We start from the raw sequence: 14,868 nt of genomic DNA, 5'->3' as shown, positions 1-14,868 counted from the left end.
GGTTAGGATCCAAAATATATAAAAAACTTACACAACGCAACACCAGAAAAATAAACAATCCAGTTAAAAAATGGGCAGAAGACCTGAACAGACATTTCTCCCAAGATGACATACAGGTGGCCAACAGACACATGAAAGGATGCTCAACATCACCAATCATCAGAGAAATGCAAATCAAAACCACAATGAGGTATCATCTCACACCTGTCAGAATGGCTAGAATAAAAAACACAAGAAACAACAAATGTTGCTGAGGATGTGGAGAAAAAGGAACCATTGTGTACTGTTGGTGGGAATGCAAACTGGTGCAGCCACTGTGGAAGAGTATGGAGGTTCCTCAAAAAATTAAAAATAGAAAAAAAATTAAAAATAGCACTACCATATGATCCAGTAATTCCACTACTGGGTATTGACCCAAGGAAAATGAAAACACTAATTCAAAAAGACATATGCACCCCTGTGTTTATTGTAGCATTATTTAGAATAGCCAAATTATGGAAGCAGTGCAAGTATCCATCAATAGATAAATGGATAAAGAAGATGTGGTGTGTGTGTGTATTTAATGGAATATCACTCAGCTATAAAAAAAAGAATGACATCTTGCCATTTGCAACAACATGGATGGATCTAGAAGATACAATGCTAAGTGAAGTAAGTCAGTCAAAAACAAATACCATATAACTTCACTCATATGTGGAATTTAAGAAACAAATGAACAGAGTTAAAAACAAAAAAGAAAAGAAAGAAAGGAAGAAACCAAAAAAACCAGACTCTTAACTATAGAGAACAAACTGGTGGTTACCAGAGGGGAGGTGAGCAGGAGGATGGATGAAAGAGGTGAAGGGGATTAAGAATACACTTATCCTGATGAGCACTGAATAATGTATAGAATTGTTTAGTCACTATATTGTATGCCTGAAACTAATATAACACTGTACATTAACTATACTGGAATTAAAATTTTTTAAAAGAGCCTTAATTCATATCTTCTTTTGTTCTTTCTGAAGAGCCCCCACAATAACTCTGTTCTAGGCCACCAAGCTATAACAGAAAGGAAACAGTCCCCATGAAGATAATTAAGAGGTACAAACTTCTAGTTATAAACATAAGTAAGTCATAGGGATGAAAAGTACAGCATAGGGAATATAGTCAATAATATTGTAATAAAGTTGTACAGTGACAGAGGGTGACGACACTCATCATGGTTGCACATTTCATAAAGTATATAATTGTCAAATTACTATGTTGTACACCTGAAACTAATATAATATTATATGTCAAGTATACATTAATTAAAAAAAAAACAGTCCTCATCATGAAAAGCACACAGTCTAGGAAAACAGAGATGTAAAATTAGACGATATCAGTACCATGCTTCAGTGTTAACAGGAACATACAGTCAGGGTCCCAGCAGGAAATCGATGCCACACTCTAAAGGGATGATTGGAGAGAATTTAATGAAGGGACTGTGAAGAGAGGAGAGGGGAGAGTTAGTTACAGGAAGCAGAAAGGGATGGTGAAGCATGCCAGGGCCAGCAACAGTAGGAAGCTGCTACCACCCCTCACTGAGTTGGCATGAGCAGTTAGGGAACCCAGCAAGTACTGGAACTACAGCAGAGGGCTGCCGAACAGGGGCTGTGGGCTTAGAGGAAGGGAGGCAGCTGCTGCCCCACAAGGAAGAAACAGGTGGAGTAAATGTCTCAATCTCTCTTTCCTCCCACCCTCTGTGGTGCCTCCCACTGGCCAAACCCAACCAGAAGTCCAAGGGCAGTCCACAGAGGTCACCACTGGGACACAAAGGAGGGTGGAGAATAGCAGAGGGAGATTCTGAAGATTAAGCAGAAGATTACTCAGCTACAAAGAGTATCCAACCCAGACTAGGGGTGGGCAGAGGGGGTGAGTCTCCCCATAGGGTTGGCTACATGGAGGAAGGGTTTCCTAGGAAGACGGATGATGGTGTGCAGAGGCACAGGCATACGAGAGGTATGCTATATTCAGGAAGCTACAAGAAAACTGGTGAGGCTGTAATTAGGGGACAGAGAGAGGAAGGGCCGATGAGATCAGAGACTTGTTAAGTGAAACTTGCCGTTCACCAGCAGAGGAGGAGTAGATACAGCGCTGGGCTTCTCACTCAGTCTCTGCACTACCGACATTTGTTGAGGCGGGCTGTCCTATGCACTGTAGGATGTTTAGCATCCCTTGTTTCTACCCACTATATACCTGTAACAACCCCCCTGCCCCCAACTCATGATAATGAAAAATATCTCCCAACATTGCCAGATGTCCCTGGGGCAAAATCATCTCAGTTAAGAACCACTGACTTGGGAGAAGATGGGTTTACTTCTGGGCATATTGAGTTTGAGGTAACTGTGAGACATTCTAGGGGAGATGTCAGATAAGCACTCGGGCTTGTGGATTTGGAGCCGAAAACAATGGTCTGGGCTGGTGACTCAGATTTAGGAACTGCAAGCATACAACTAACCTATATAACAGGATGGCCTGACACATAAGCATGATATGCATTTGCACACTGTAACTTCTCAAACTCCTTCAGTGAAATGTTATTTCTTCTCTTTCTCATTGACTTTTATGTTAGACTACAGAGAGAGAGAGGGAGGGAGAGAGAGAGAGAGAAGCAAGGGGGATGGGGAGTTTGACAGCACTGGACTGAGCTAAACTAAGCATCTAGTTTAAGGGATGGAGGTCTGAGTTCAGTGAATATTTAACCTCATCCGGGCTTATAATCCTCTAATCACTGTCTCTAGACAAGGTGTTTATATTGCTCTAGCTTCTTCTCTCTCACTGTTTCATTCATATATTTTGAGCCAATTTTTGTGACAATTGCAGATATGGTGTTTACCCCTTAAATGAAGCAACAGGAGATGTTTGGGGAATGGTAGATGGGCCAATCGAGTCTAGAAGCTGGGTTACCTTAATAAAAATAAAATTCAGCTGTTGAAAAAAAATACAGCTCTGACAACCCATTCTGGCCTCACAAAGGTTTATGGTTATTCATTATGATAACGTAAAGGGAAGATGCTTTGTCCCCTTCTTTATAATCCAGCAATTTTTGATGGAATTTTTAGGTGATTTTTTACAATCCATGTCCTTCAAATACAAATCCCTTTCTCTCATTACAAAATTGACATGAAGGCCAAGGGGGTGGTCATGGTGAGAGCTTCCAGTTCTACTGAACAAACAAACGTCCCCCTTCCTGTATTTTCTGAGCCAAATGCGGGCCCCCTCCAGTAGGACAGCATGGAAAATTCCAACTAGAAATGAAGCACTTATTACTAAATCCTTTAAAGCTAAGATCCAGCAACATTTCCATGGGCCTGTCTTTTCTCATTCTCCCAGAGAGGTATCTTTCCATTTCCATAACGTGATATTCTATCCTCCACACAGCAATGTTGGTTTCCAGCTCAAAATTCTTTGTACCAGAATGCATCACGAGGCTTTCTATATTACTTTTACCTCTGACAATGACGTACAAAGCACTAACAGAAAGCATCCTTTTTGTTAACGGCAGCACTCCCCTGGTGGCTTCTACTTCTCCTATATCCTAGGAACCAGGATCTTATTAGGCAGATTCTGGGAAACATGTGGAGAGAGGATCCTGGCGTCTAAAATAATGAAGTATGATACAGGCAGGCTCAGACATAACAAACTTTTTCTGGGTGTCTTCTACATGCCAAATGCTTTTGTGCACATTTTTTAAAAGCAAACACAACCTCAGTTTATTCCAGACCAACAAAATGTGGTATTTGTAAACATAATCATCCCCTAGGGCAACATATTTATTCCATGACTGACAATCTTCCTGAATCAATCTATTGAGGAAGACTGAGCCAATTGTTCATCAGATGTAAACATCTGTATCCTCCCTAAGCTTATCCTCTCCATGGTGCCTCTTGAAGTAACCCAAACAGCTGTACATGGGAACCATGCTGAAGATGAATGGCTGTTTCTATATTATATACACAATCAATGGTAAATTCCACCTGATGTAAGTCCTGGCTATACAAATCCAGTAAAGCTTCTATTCAGTAGGGCTTCAATTTGGATGTGGGATTGCCATTCAAAAATGTCAGCAGCAATGCTGCCAATTTTTATTTTAGAACTTCCTTGTATTCAGACATGTGGTGATGGTGGCAGACAACAGTAAATAAAAGATATGCACATAATGAGTGTGAAAATGTAAAATTTCCTTTTACCATCACTTTTCTCCTACAAATGGCCTAGATTTTCCCCCCTTTTTGAAATTTCAGAAGCCACTTACTTTTAGAAAAATTATCAAGTAGGCCAGACTTTTTTCACTATCCTTCTTTTCTCTCTCTCTCTCTTTTTTTTTTAAGATTTTATTTATTTGACAGAGAGAGACACAGCGAGAGAGGGAACACAAGCAGGGGGAGTGGGAGAGGGAGAAGCAGGCTTCCCGCAGAGCAGGGAGCCCGATGTGGGCTCGATCCCAGGACCCTGGGACCATGACCTGAGCTGAAAGTCAGATGCCTAATGACTGAGCCACCCAGGCGCCCCTTTTCTCTCCATTCTTACTTTACCCTCTTGCTTCAGCACTATGTTAGACTGCTAAGACTGCCATAACAAAATACCAGAGACTGGGGGGCTTAAACAACAGAAATTTATTTTCTTACAGCTCTGAAGGCTGGAGGTGCAAGATCAAGGTGTTGGAAGGTTTGGTTTTTCCTGAAGCCTCTCTCTTTGGCTTGCAGGTGGCTGTCTTCTTGCTGTATCCTCACATGGCCTTTTCTCTGTGCATGTGCATCCCCGGTGACTCTTCCTCTTACAAGGACACCATCCATTTGTGTCCCTTATGACCCTTATAACATCATTTAACCTTCATCACCTCTTTAAAGGTCCTACCTCCAAATACAGTTATGTTGGGGCTTAAGGTTTCAACATATGAATTTGGGGGAGATACAATTCATATTAATATAAAAGGTACCCCATATTCTATTTCTTTCTTCACTCTCCCTACTTGCCACTCTATCTCGGTTCCCCAGGCAGGAGTATTATAGACCCGTGTCCATTGCTTGTAAACATGTAAACATCTGTTAAGGGGTTAGGCACATTTAAGTTGGGCATGAAGCCTCAGGCCAATGGAGGAACTCAAGTCTCCACCAACAGACAAAGTCATAGAGCTAAGGACAGAACTGGAGTTGGGTGTCCCCAGGATTTGAGAATCAGAAGTACGCAGCACACTTGCGTGATGAGAGATTATAACTTTTAAGTCCAGAGCTGGAAAAGTAAAGGAAGTTTTTCCTTTCTCTGTCATCCATTTAACCCTTTCTATATACAAAAATATCAAAAAGATAATTGAAGAGAAACACCATTTTCTTATTTCCAGTTCTCCTTGAGTTTCTCACTGGTGGTCAGAGTACACAGGTATAGAGTATTTCTCAGAGTACAGTTTGGGCCTCTTTCTTAGGAGGGTATCTCTGAAACCCTAGAAACCATTCCTGGTGGTCTGGCATTGGGCAGAGGGGGTGTTGCCTGAGTGTTTCCAGTGGACCGCAGCATCACTCCATTGCTGCAGGCTCACCCTGTGGACCCCAACATTCCATCAGAGGCTGGTGTCGACCAGTTGCCCAGGCTGTTGTAGCACCTGCTTCCTTCTGTTTATGGCATTAAGAACTTTCTTCCTGGGACCAAGCTGCATCTGTATACTCTGAAGGTCCTCATCAGAGCAAAGCAACAGAGCTTCTAGATCAATTTGCTCTCTCATGAAAATGGGAATGAATTCGCCCAGATGATGAGACTGCAAAAATACTTCCAGAGGAGTAGCATCAACCACATCTTCCTCCCACTCCACTTCATCCTCATCCCATGGCATCTCATCTTCATGGCTGTGGTCCTCTTCCTCTTTATCAGCCTCAGCTTCATCAGCGTCTGCTGCTCCTCGTCTCTGTAGCAATTCACTGCTCATTTTAAACCCTAACTCCCTCTTGCTGTCTGAGATGTCTTCGGAACTTGATATTTTGTTCCTTCTAAAAACAATATGTCCTAGACCTGGACGGTTGAGAATGGATTCATGTTGCACACATCCATCCTCCTCTTCTGAGCACTGGAGCTTATCTTGGAAGTCCCCTGAGAATGCGTCTTCTTCCTCTTCTCTGAATACTTCCATCACATTCCTCTGCCCACTTCTGCTCTCCTTTCCTACCTGCTCTGCTGTATCTTTGTTCTTCTTGAACTTTATCTTGAAGGTGTCTTTAATGCCCTTAGACAGTGACCCAAATGTACCAGAAGCAGAAGCATTTGAAAGGGATGACGTGGAGAAAGTGCCCTTGGAAGAAGAAAGAGTCCCAGATTCCTCCTTGCTATAGTTGCGAGCCATCTTATTTTGGTGCTTCTCCTGGACCTTCTCACATTCTTTGATCTGCCTCCTAGCATTCTTTTGAGCCTGCTCCTTCAGCCTGATAACTTTCTTGGGGTTCATGATATTCTGGGCAGTGGCAGCCTTATCCAGGAGAGCAACACACTCATTTTGCTCTCTGCTGGCAGCAGCATCCAGTGGAGACTGTAAGTTGTTGTCCAGGGCAAAGATGTTGGCACCAAAGTTGACCAGGAATGAAACACAGTGGGTATGACCATTGGAGGCTGCAGAATGCAGAGGAGTATTTCCCCAGATGTCGCATCTATCGGGGTCCCCTCTAGAAGAGAAAATATCAAAAATACATATAAAAATATTTTTTCTTAGAACTGAGGTCCAAAAAAATAAAAATAAAAAAATGAACAAAATACATGTTAATCCTGCCTTAGCATTCTGAAAGTCACCTATGTCACATCTAGACATCACATGACCAGAAACAGAAAGAGCTCATCTCTACCTTTCATCTCCTTTCTAGAAGCAAGGAAAGCTTTCCAAAAACTCTCCCAAAAAAGCAACTTTCATGCCTTGTTGTCCACAATTGGGTCACATGCCTATAGGAAGAGAAATAGAGCTACCATTTTCAACTTAAGTCCATTAAAATCCACCCCCCCCAACAGCTAGGGATAAGATTACCCAGTGGTGTGCTGGTAAATGTTTAACAACTGGTTTACCCAGGGAAAAAGATCAAAGCCCTGATCTATAACATGTGCCAATTTTTGGTTATAAATACACCCACCATGGCAAAATCCAAGCTACTAATGTGATATTACTGGACATGGAGTTTGGAAGAGATGTATAGTAGCACACCTTTATAAATTATTCCCACCATATATGTAGATATAATAGACATGCAAAATCTTAAGAGCATAGATTATGGAATGTACTCAAATAATTAGGAAGTGTTAAGTTTTGAGTATTTAAAAATATAGTTTGTTAAATTATAAGTTTAAATACCTTTATTTTTTAATAATGACTGTTTAACAGACTCTCAGACTTCTGAAAATTTAGCAATCATCTCTCATGAGCTGGTAAGAGCTGGTTCCCACTCTAACAGTGTTACCCCACCAGAGTCACAAGTAGGAAAATATATAATTGAACAAAACTGGGATCCCATCAGCAAAAAAGAAGAGTAGAATGGATGTTGGGTAGGTAGCAAACCATGTCTGCTATAACCATTATTCATAAAAAGGGTAGAACATCTCCATTGATTCCCCAACTTACTTCCCTGTAATTACAGTGTCCTATATGTGAATAGTTTTGCAACAGTTTGTGGTAGAATTGGGGGCACTGTTAGATGGCCAGAGGCCCCATGCCAGCATAGAAACAGGCACCTGGTCGATGCTCAGTCAACATTTCTGAGATGAATGATTGATTGCCTAATGGAATCTTGCCCCAGGCTACAACGGCCCCCCTCCTATGAGATGGTGAGTTACAAACAGGCACAAACAGAAAGTAAATTAAGTAGTAACTTATTGTTAATATGGCTCTGGCTTCAGGCCCAAGCCCCTGCTGAGAACTCTGGTAATACAGGTTCTAAATGGCATCTTCCCTCACCCTAGACTAGACCCCCAAATCTGGATCTCACTAAACTTCCCCCAGGCTGGCCCCATGGGAGGACAGGAAAGAGGGTCTGAGAAGGCCTCTTGACTTTCTTGGTGAGTAGGATCTGGAACAGGAGAGACGATCTGTGCCCTTGCAACTGCAGCATCAACGCTCTGTGACCCTTCCAGTATTCTGTGCTACTCAAAGTTTGGTCCCTGGATTAGTAGTAGTGGTGGCAGCTGCTAGTTTGCTACAAATGCGGGAGCTTGGACCCCAGCCCAGACTTCCTGCATCAGAATCTGAAGTTTAACAAGATCCCAAGGTGATATGATATATAGGCTCACTGCAGATTGAGAAGAGTTGCCCAACTGGTGTCCTGCAATTTGATGAATCAGATTTGTAACTCCTCCGTGGGAACACTGATCTCCTCCCATTCTTCAGTTATGAGCATCTACACATTCAGTGCCATCACCACCAAAAACTGTCACCATCTCCTTCTTAGAGAAAGACCAGGATAATTATCAGAGGGGTAAAATAGGGCTCTGAGTGCCTAGCTCATTTGTCTGGTGTTACACAGGCAGCACCCTTGGGATCAGGCCTCCCTCCAAGCCTAATGGTCTCCAACACAACACAGTCCAACCTTAACACACCTCGCTTTCTCTACTTACACCAGCTACGAGGTCTCAAGCTGAGCATCTATAGGACTCAGTGTCCTCACCTGGATGAGAATGAGGATAATTTTCATGGAGTTGTTATGTTAATAAATTAACATAAATCATTAGAAAAGTGCTTGGTACATGGTGAATCTTCAATAAACGTTATTATCATTTCCCTTGTCTCTACACTCATAATCCTTAACTTCATATATTTATTTTTTTCTCATACCCATCTAATAAAATCCCATAGCACTATAGTTGCTCCTGCAACTTTTTAACACTTGAAATCTTACTTAATTTGTCCAACATTTATGCGCCCATCTCCCTAATTAGATAATATGCCTCAGAGGGCCAAGCCTGTGTTTTTCTCTCCTTTGTATCATATCTCCTAGTAGAAGTCTCAGACTCAACCTAAAGAAACCAAGCAGGTAATGTAAGTAACTGAATGGAGCCAGGTTTCTTCTTTCGACAAAGTCATAGCTGAGTGCAAGCTCCAACAAGAAAGGACAGCTGTAGGTCAGCAGCAGCTGCCTGCCACCTCAAATAAAAGCAGACACAATATAGCCAGAGCTTCCATTTTCCAAACAGAGCCAGAAATCCAGAATTTCATGTGGGATTTTTTGATTTTTAAATGTTGGCTCCAGTTTCAAAGAAAAATATAGTGAAGTCCAAATAAAACATATTTGTGGACGAGATCCAGCCCATAAACTGTCAGTTGGCGACTTCCTTCTGAGTGGAGAACAGCAAGAACAGATGCACATATGGGTGATGTTAAACACGGCATATCTGGGGAACCAGGAGTACCTTTCAGCGTGACCAGAGTGCATGGAGATGGGGCAAGAGAAATCCGGGCAAAGAGGAAGGTAAGAAAATGAAATTTAACCTAAGGAAAGCAAATATTAAATAAGATAGTTCTGTTGGGCAGCCGCTTCCAAGAGGTCTGGTCAGTACTCCTGATTTAATTGTTTTGGATCCAAGGAAATCTCTTTCAGCCTTAGCACAGTTGTGTACCTTAGGGGGGCATAGTGCCTCACCCCCAAAGATGTAGTTTTACTTTTTATTTATTTTAACCAAGCACCATATTCAAAAGACTCCTTAAGTATGCTAGACATCAAAGAAGGATTGTAAAAACATCCAAGATGGTAGTATAAACCTAAACAAAAACATACTGGTTAAATTTGCCTGAAATTATTGTTGGATTGGGTAACTTAAAAAAGAAATTACTGAGAGGAGTGAGCTATGGTGGGGATGTTAAGGGTATTAAGAACTTTAGGTTAAATCTACATGCTTTGGGACATATAAAGTAGTGGAATTTTCCTTTCTCAAGAGAACTTAAATGATCCTTTCAAGATGGGAGGAACATGAAGAAAACCTTGAGATGACCCCCAAAATGGGTCTCATTTTAAGAAAATTTCAAATGCAAAATTCCAAATTTATAGATGAAACTGTTGGTAAGATGATTCAAGAGTTTCCCTCATACTTTTAAGCTATTTCCACTTGCAAAAATTCTACTTAAAGGCAACTTTCCAAGTTCGTGTATAACTTAAATCAAAATATTTTCTGACAAGTTTCATGAGGACCTTCTAAATTCAATCTTTGTCTTTCAATCCTTGGTGTCTTTCATACTTCTTGATAGAACCATTACACATACCTGCCCAGGTATTCATGAACTGGTCCCCCTCATTTGATGATCTGAGTCCTATATTGATGCTGTGTGGTTTGCCTGGGCTAAATTCAGTCTAGCATTGATTTCTTTTCCATTTTTTCCCCCCAAAGGTGAAACTCACTGAAGAGATTTTAAAATAATCCATATTTTGCCCTTGCTTTTTGGTAGGTCAGTGCATTTGGGCAATAATTTTTAAAGCTGGATTGGTATTGTCACTAAATAGGCAATTTGCTTATATTAACTTACTCTGAGCATCGGGTTCATTTCAATTTTTTCTTTTGGAGTTAATTTGATATTTTTTTCGTGAAGCTGTTCTCAGGAAAAAAAAATCAGTCTTTCAAAACTGTTTTTCTACATAAAGAATATTTGGACTTAATAATCAAAGAAATGTAAATGAAAACAATGTACTATGATTTTCTTGCCCATTAGCTAGGCAAGGATTAAAAAGAATAGTACTACTCAGTTTTGACAAGAGTATGGGAAAATGAACAATGATGGAGGAATCGTAAAGTGGTTCAAATTTCCTGGCACAATGTGTGCCAAAAGCTTCTAAAACATAGCAGCCTCTTGAGTCAATAATTCTGCCTTTAAGAATTTATCCTAAGGAACTATTAGAGCTTTGTACAAAGATGAATAAGCAAGGATGTTCATTTCAACTTATTTATAAGTTAAAAGACAGGATTCAAATTTAAATGTCATAAACAAGCAACTGATTAGATAAATTATGATGAAACCATAAAACAGAATACCATGTAGTCATTAAAAAACAGTGGCACAGGCGGCAGAGCAAGATGGTGGAGGAGTAGGAGACCTGGATTTCGTCTGGTCTCAGGAATTCAGCTGAATAGGGATCAAACCATTCTGAACACCTACGAACTCAACAGGAGATCCAAGAGGAGAGTAGCAACAACTCTCTGAACAGAGAAGTGACCACTTTCTGGAAGGTAGGACGTGCGGAGAAGTGAATCAGAGGCAATATTCGGGAGGATAGACGGCAGGGGAGGGGGCCTCCGTTGGCCGATTCTGGCAAGTGATAGAGCTGCGGAGCACAAAATTGGAACTTTTAGAAGCCGGGTCCGTGGAAGGACGTCGCTCCAGTGGCTAAGCGGGGGGTGGAACCCTCGCGGGACGGTGTGGTCTCAGGACCCTCGGGGTCACAGAAAGACCGGGGGTGCCTGAGTGCAGCAGAGCTCCCAGGTATCAAAGCGGGGAAGCCGGCTGCAGAGACGGAGCCGAGGCGCGGGCTCTCAGCTCAGGGTTGCCATAAACTGTGATCCGTGGCTCAGTCGGGCCACTGCTCCTCCAGCAGGGACCCAACAAGCGGCAGATCCAGGGAGACTCCCCTTCCTCCCCCGGGAGGAGCGGCGTGGGAGCACACCACAGGGATCTGCTGGGTTTGGAGACTCCACACGGGTCGGGTGCCAGAGATAGAAACGATTGGTCACAGGCCAGGTGAGCACGGAGTGCGGCTGGAGACCGGGGACACGGGAGTGACTGGCTGCTTTTCTCTGGGGGCGCACTGAGGAGCGGAGCCCCGAGTTCTTGCCTCCTCTGGGGCAGAGATTGGGAAGCCACCATTTTCACTGCCGTCCTCCAAAACCGAAGGGAAAGCTTGCAGGGAACAAAAGCTCCTGAGAGCAAACCCAAGCAGCTTGCTTAGCAGGGACCGACAAGGGCCGGGCAATTCCACCTCCGGCAAAGACATTTGGGAACCATGGCAACAGGCCCCTCCCCCAGAAGATCAGCACGAACAGCCAGCAAGCCAAGACCAAGTTTACCAATCAAGGAGAACGGGAGAACTCCAGCGCTAGGGGAATACTGCACATAGAATTCATGGCTTTTTTTTACCGTGATTCATTAGTTTTTCAAAGTTTATTTTTTAACTGTTTTTTTTAATTTCTCTTTTTCCCTTTTTCAACCAACATCTTATCAATCCCTTTTTTTTAAAAAAACATTTTTTATTTTTCATTTTTGGAGTCATATTTTATCCCTTCATGGTAGTTACCCTTATTTTTGGCATATATATATAAGTTGTTCTCTCTTTAAAATTTTGAGATACAGTTTCTTCTAACAGATCAAAATATACCCTAAATCACTAGTGTATGGCTTTGTTCTAGTCTCCTGCCTGATCACATTCTCTCCCTTTTTTGTTTTAAATTTTCTTCTTTCTTTTTTCAAACAACTTCTTATTGTATCAATTCCTTTTATAAAATCTTTCATAATTTTCATCTTTACAGTCATCTTCCATCCCTTCATTGTATCAACCCTTATTTTGTACATATATAAGTCTTTCTTCCGTTAAAATTTTAGGAGGCACTTTTTTCTAACAGACCAAAATACGTCCAAAATCTAGTGTGTGGCACTGATCTATGCACTAACCTGATCATATGTGATCATATTCGTTTTTTTTTTGTATTGTTCTGTTTTTGTTTTTAATCTTTTTCTTTTTGCTTTTTTTTCTTTCTTTCTTTTCTCTTTCTTTTTTCTTTCTTTCCCTTTCTTTTCCCCTGGTTTCAGGTCTTTTCCGATTTGTATAGACTATATTTGCTGGGGACGTTGTTAAACTGTTGGCATTTTGTTCTCTCATTCATCTATTCTCCTCTGGACAAAATGACAAGATGAAAAAAATCACCTCAGCAAAAAGAACAAGAGGTAGGACCGTCAGCCAGGGACCTACTCAATACGGACATTAGTACGATGTCGGACCTAGAGTTCAGAATCATGACTTTAAAGATACTAGCTGGGCTTGAAAAAAGCGTGGAAGGTATTAGAGAAACCCTTTCTGGAGAAATAAAAGAACTAAAATCTAACCAAGTCGAAATCAAAAAGGCTATTGATGAGGTGCAATGAAAAATGGGGGCACTAACTGCTAGGATAAATGAGGCAGAAGAGAGAATCAGCGATATAGAAGACCAAATGATGGAAAATAAAGAGGCTGAGAAAAAGAGAGAAAAACAACTACAGGATCACGAGGGCAGAATTCGAGAGATAAGCGATACGATAAGACGAAACAACATTAGAATAATTGGGATCCCAGAAGAAGAAGAGAGAGAGAGAGGGGCAGAAGGTATATTGGAGCAAATAATAGCAGAGAACTTCCCTAATGTGGGGAAGGAAACAGGCATCAAAATCCAGGAGGCACAGAGAACCCCTCTCAAAATCAATAAAAATAGGTCAACACCCTGACATCTAATAGAAAAACTTACGAGTCTCAGAGACAAAGAGAAAATCCTGAAAGCAGCTCGGGAGAAGAGATATGTAACCTACAATGGTAGAAACATTAGACTGGCAACAGACCTATCCACAGAGACCTGGCAGGCCAGAAAGGACTGGCATGATTATCTTCAGAGCACTAAACGAGAAAAATATGCAGCCAAGAATACTATATCCAGCTAGGCTCTCATTGAAAATTGAAGGAGAGATAAAAAGCTTCCAGAACAAACAAAAACTAAAGGAATTTGCAAACACAAAACCAGCCCTCCAAGAAATATTGAAAGGGGTCCTCTAAGCAAAGAGAGAGACTAAAAGCAGCACAGATCAGAAAGGAACACAGACAATATACAGTAACAGTCACCTTACAGGCAATACAATGGCACTAAATTCATACTTTCAATAGTTACCCTGAATGTAAATGGGCTCAATGCCCCAATCAAAAGACACAGGCTATCAGATTGGATTAAAAAACAAGACCCATCCATATGCTGTCTGCAAGAGACTCATTTTAGACCCAAAGACACCCCCAGATTGAAAGTGAGGGGGTGGAAAACCATTTACCATGCTAATGGACGCCAAAAGAAAGCTGGGGTGGCAATCCTTATATCAGACAAATTAGATATTAAAACAAAGACTGTAATAAGAGATAAGAAGGACACTATATCCTACTTAAAGGCTCTATCCAACAAGAAGATCTAACAATTGTACATATCTATGCCCCAAACATGGGAGCAGCCAATTATATAAGGCAATTAATAACAAAAGCGAAGAAACACATTGACAGCAATACAGTAATAGTGGGGGACTTTAACACCCCCCTGACTGAAATGGACAGATCATCTAAGCAAAAGATCAACAAGGAAATAAAGACTTTAAATGACACACTGGACCAAATGGACTTCACAGACATATTCAGAACATTCCATCCCAAAGCAACGGAATACACATTCTTCTCTAGTGCCCATGGAACATTCTCCAGAATTGATCACATCCTAGGTCACAAATCAGGTCTCAACCGGTACCAAAAGATTGGGATTATTCCCTGCATATTTTCAGACCACAATGCTTTGAAACTAGAACTCAATCACAAGAGGAAAGTCGGAAAGAACTCAAAAACACGGAGGCTAAAAAGCATCGTACTAAAGAATGAATGGGTCAACCAGGAAATTAAAGAATTAAAAAAATTCATGGAAACGAATGAAAATAACAACACAACTGTTCAAAATCTTTGGGATACAGCAAAGGCAGTCCTGAGAGGAAAGTATATAGCAATACAAGCCTTTCTCAAGAAACAAGAAAGGTCTCAAATACACAACCTAACCCTACACCTAAAGGAGCTGGAGAAAGAACAGCAAATAAAGCCTAAACCCAGCAGGAGAAGAGAAATCATAAAGATCAGA

The 14,868-nt window shown here is 41.3% G+C and overlaps 2 protein-coding genes across 2 annotated transcripts in view; one reads left to right on the top strand and one right to left on the bottom strand.

Annotated features, from left to right (window-relative positions):
• Nucleotides 1-4,622: 4,622 nt before the first annotated feature.
• The window catches only part of ANKS4B (ankyrin repeat and sterile alpha motif domain containing 4B), a 15,974-nt gene continuing 5,728 nt past the window's right edge, over nucleotides 4,623-14,868 (bottom strand). Inside the window, exon 4 of the mRNA XM_025855433.2 lies at nucleotides 4,623-6,671. Coding sequence (XP_025711218.1) covers nucleotides 5,582-6,671 — 1,090 coding nt within the window. The 3' untranslated portion in view covers nucleotides 4,623-5,581. The remainder of the gene's footprint in view (nucleotides 6,672-14,868) is intronic.
• The window catches only part of ZP2 (zona pellucida glycoprotein 2), a 30,647-nt gene continuing 25,122 nt past the window's right edge, over nucleotides 9,344-14,868 (top strand). Inside the window, exon 1 of the mRNA XM_025855432.2 lies at nucleotides 9,344-9,452. The gene's annotated coding sequence lies outside the window, so the exon portion shown is untranslated. The remainder of the gene's footprint in view (nucleotides 9,453-14,868) is intronic.

This window comes from Callorhinus ursinus, unplaced genomic scaffold, assembly GCF_003265705.2.
Source record: "Callorhinus ursinus isolate GAN/ISIS: 27379988/994484 unplaced genomic scaffold, GSC_fseal_2.0 scaffold85, whole genome shotgun sequence".
NCBI lineage: Eukaryota > Metazoa > Chordata > Mammalia > Carnivora > Otariidae > Callorhinus > Callorhinus ursinus.
Note: the sequence above shows the minus strand (reverse complement) of the source record. Positions and strands in the feature narration are given on the sequence as shown.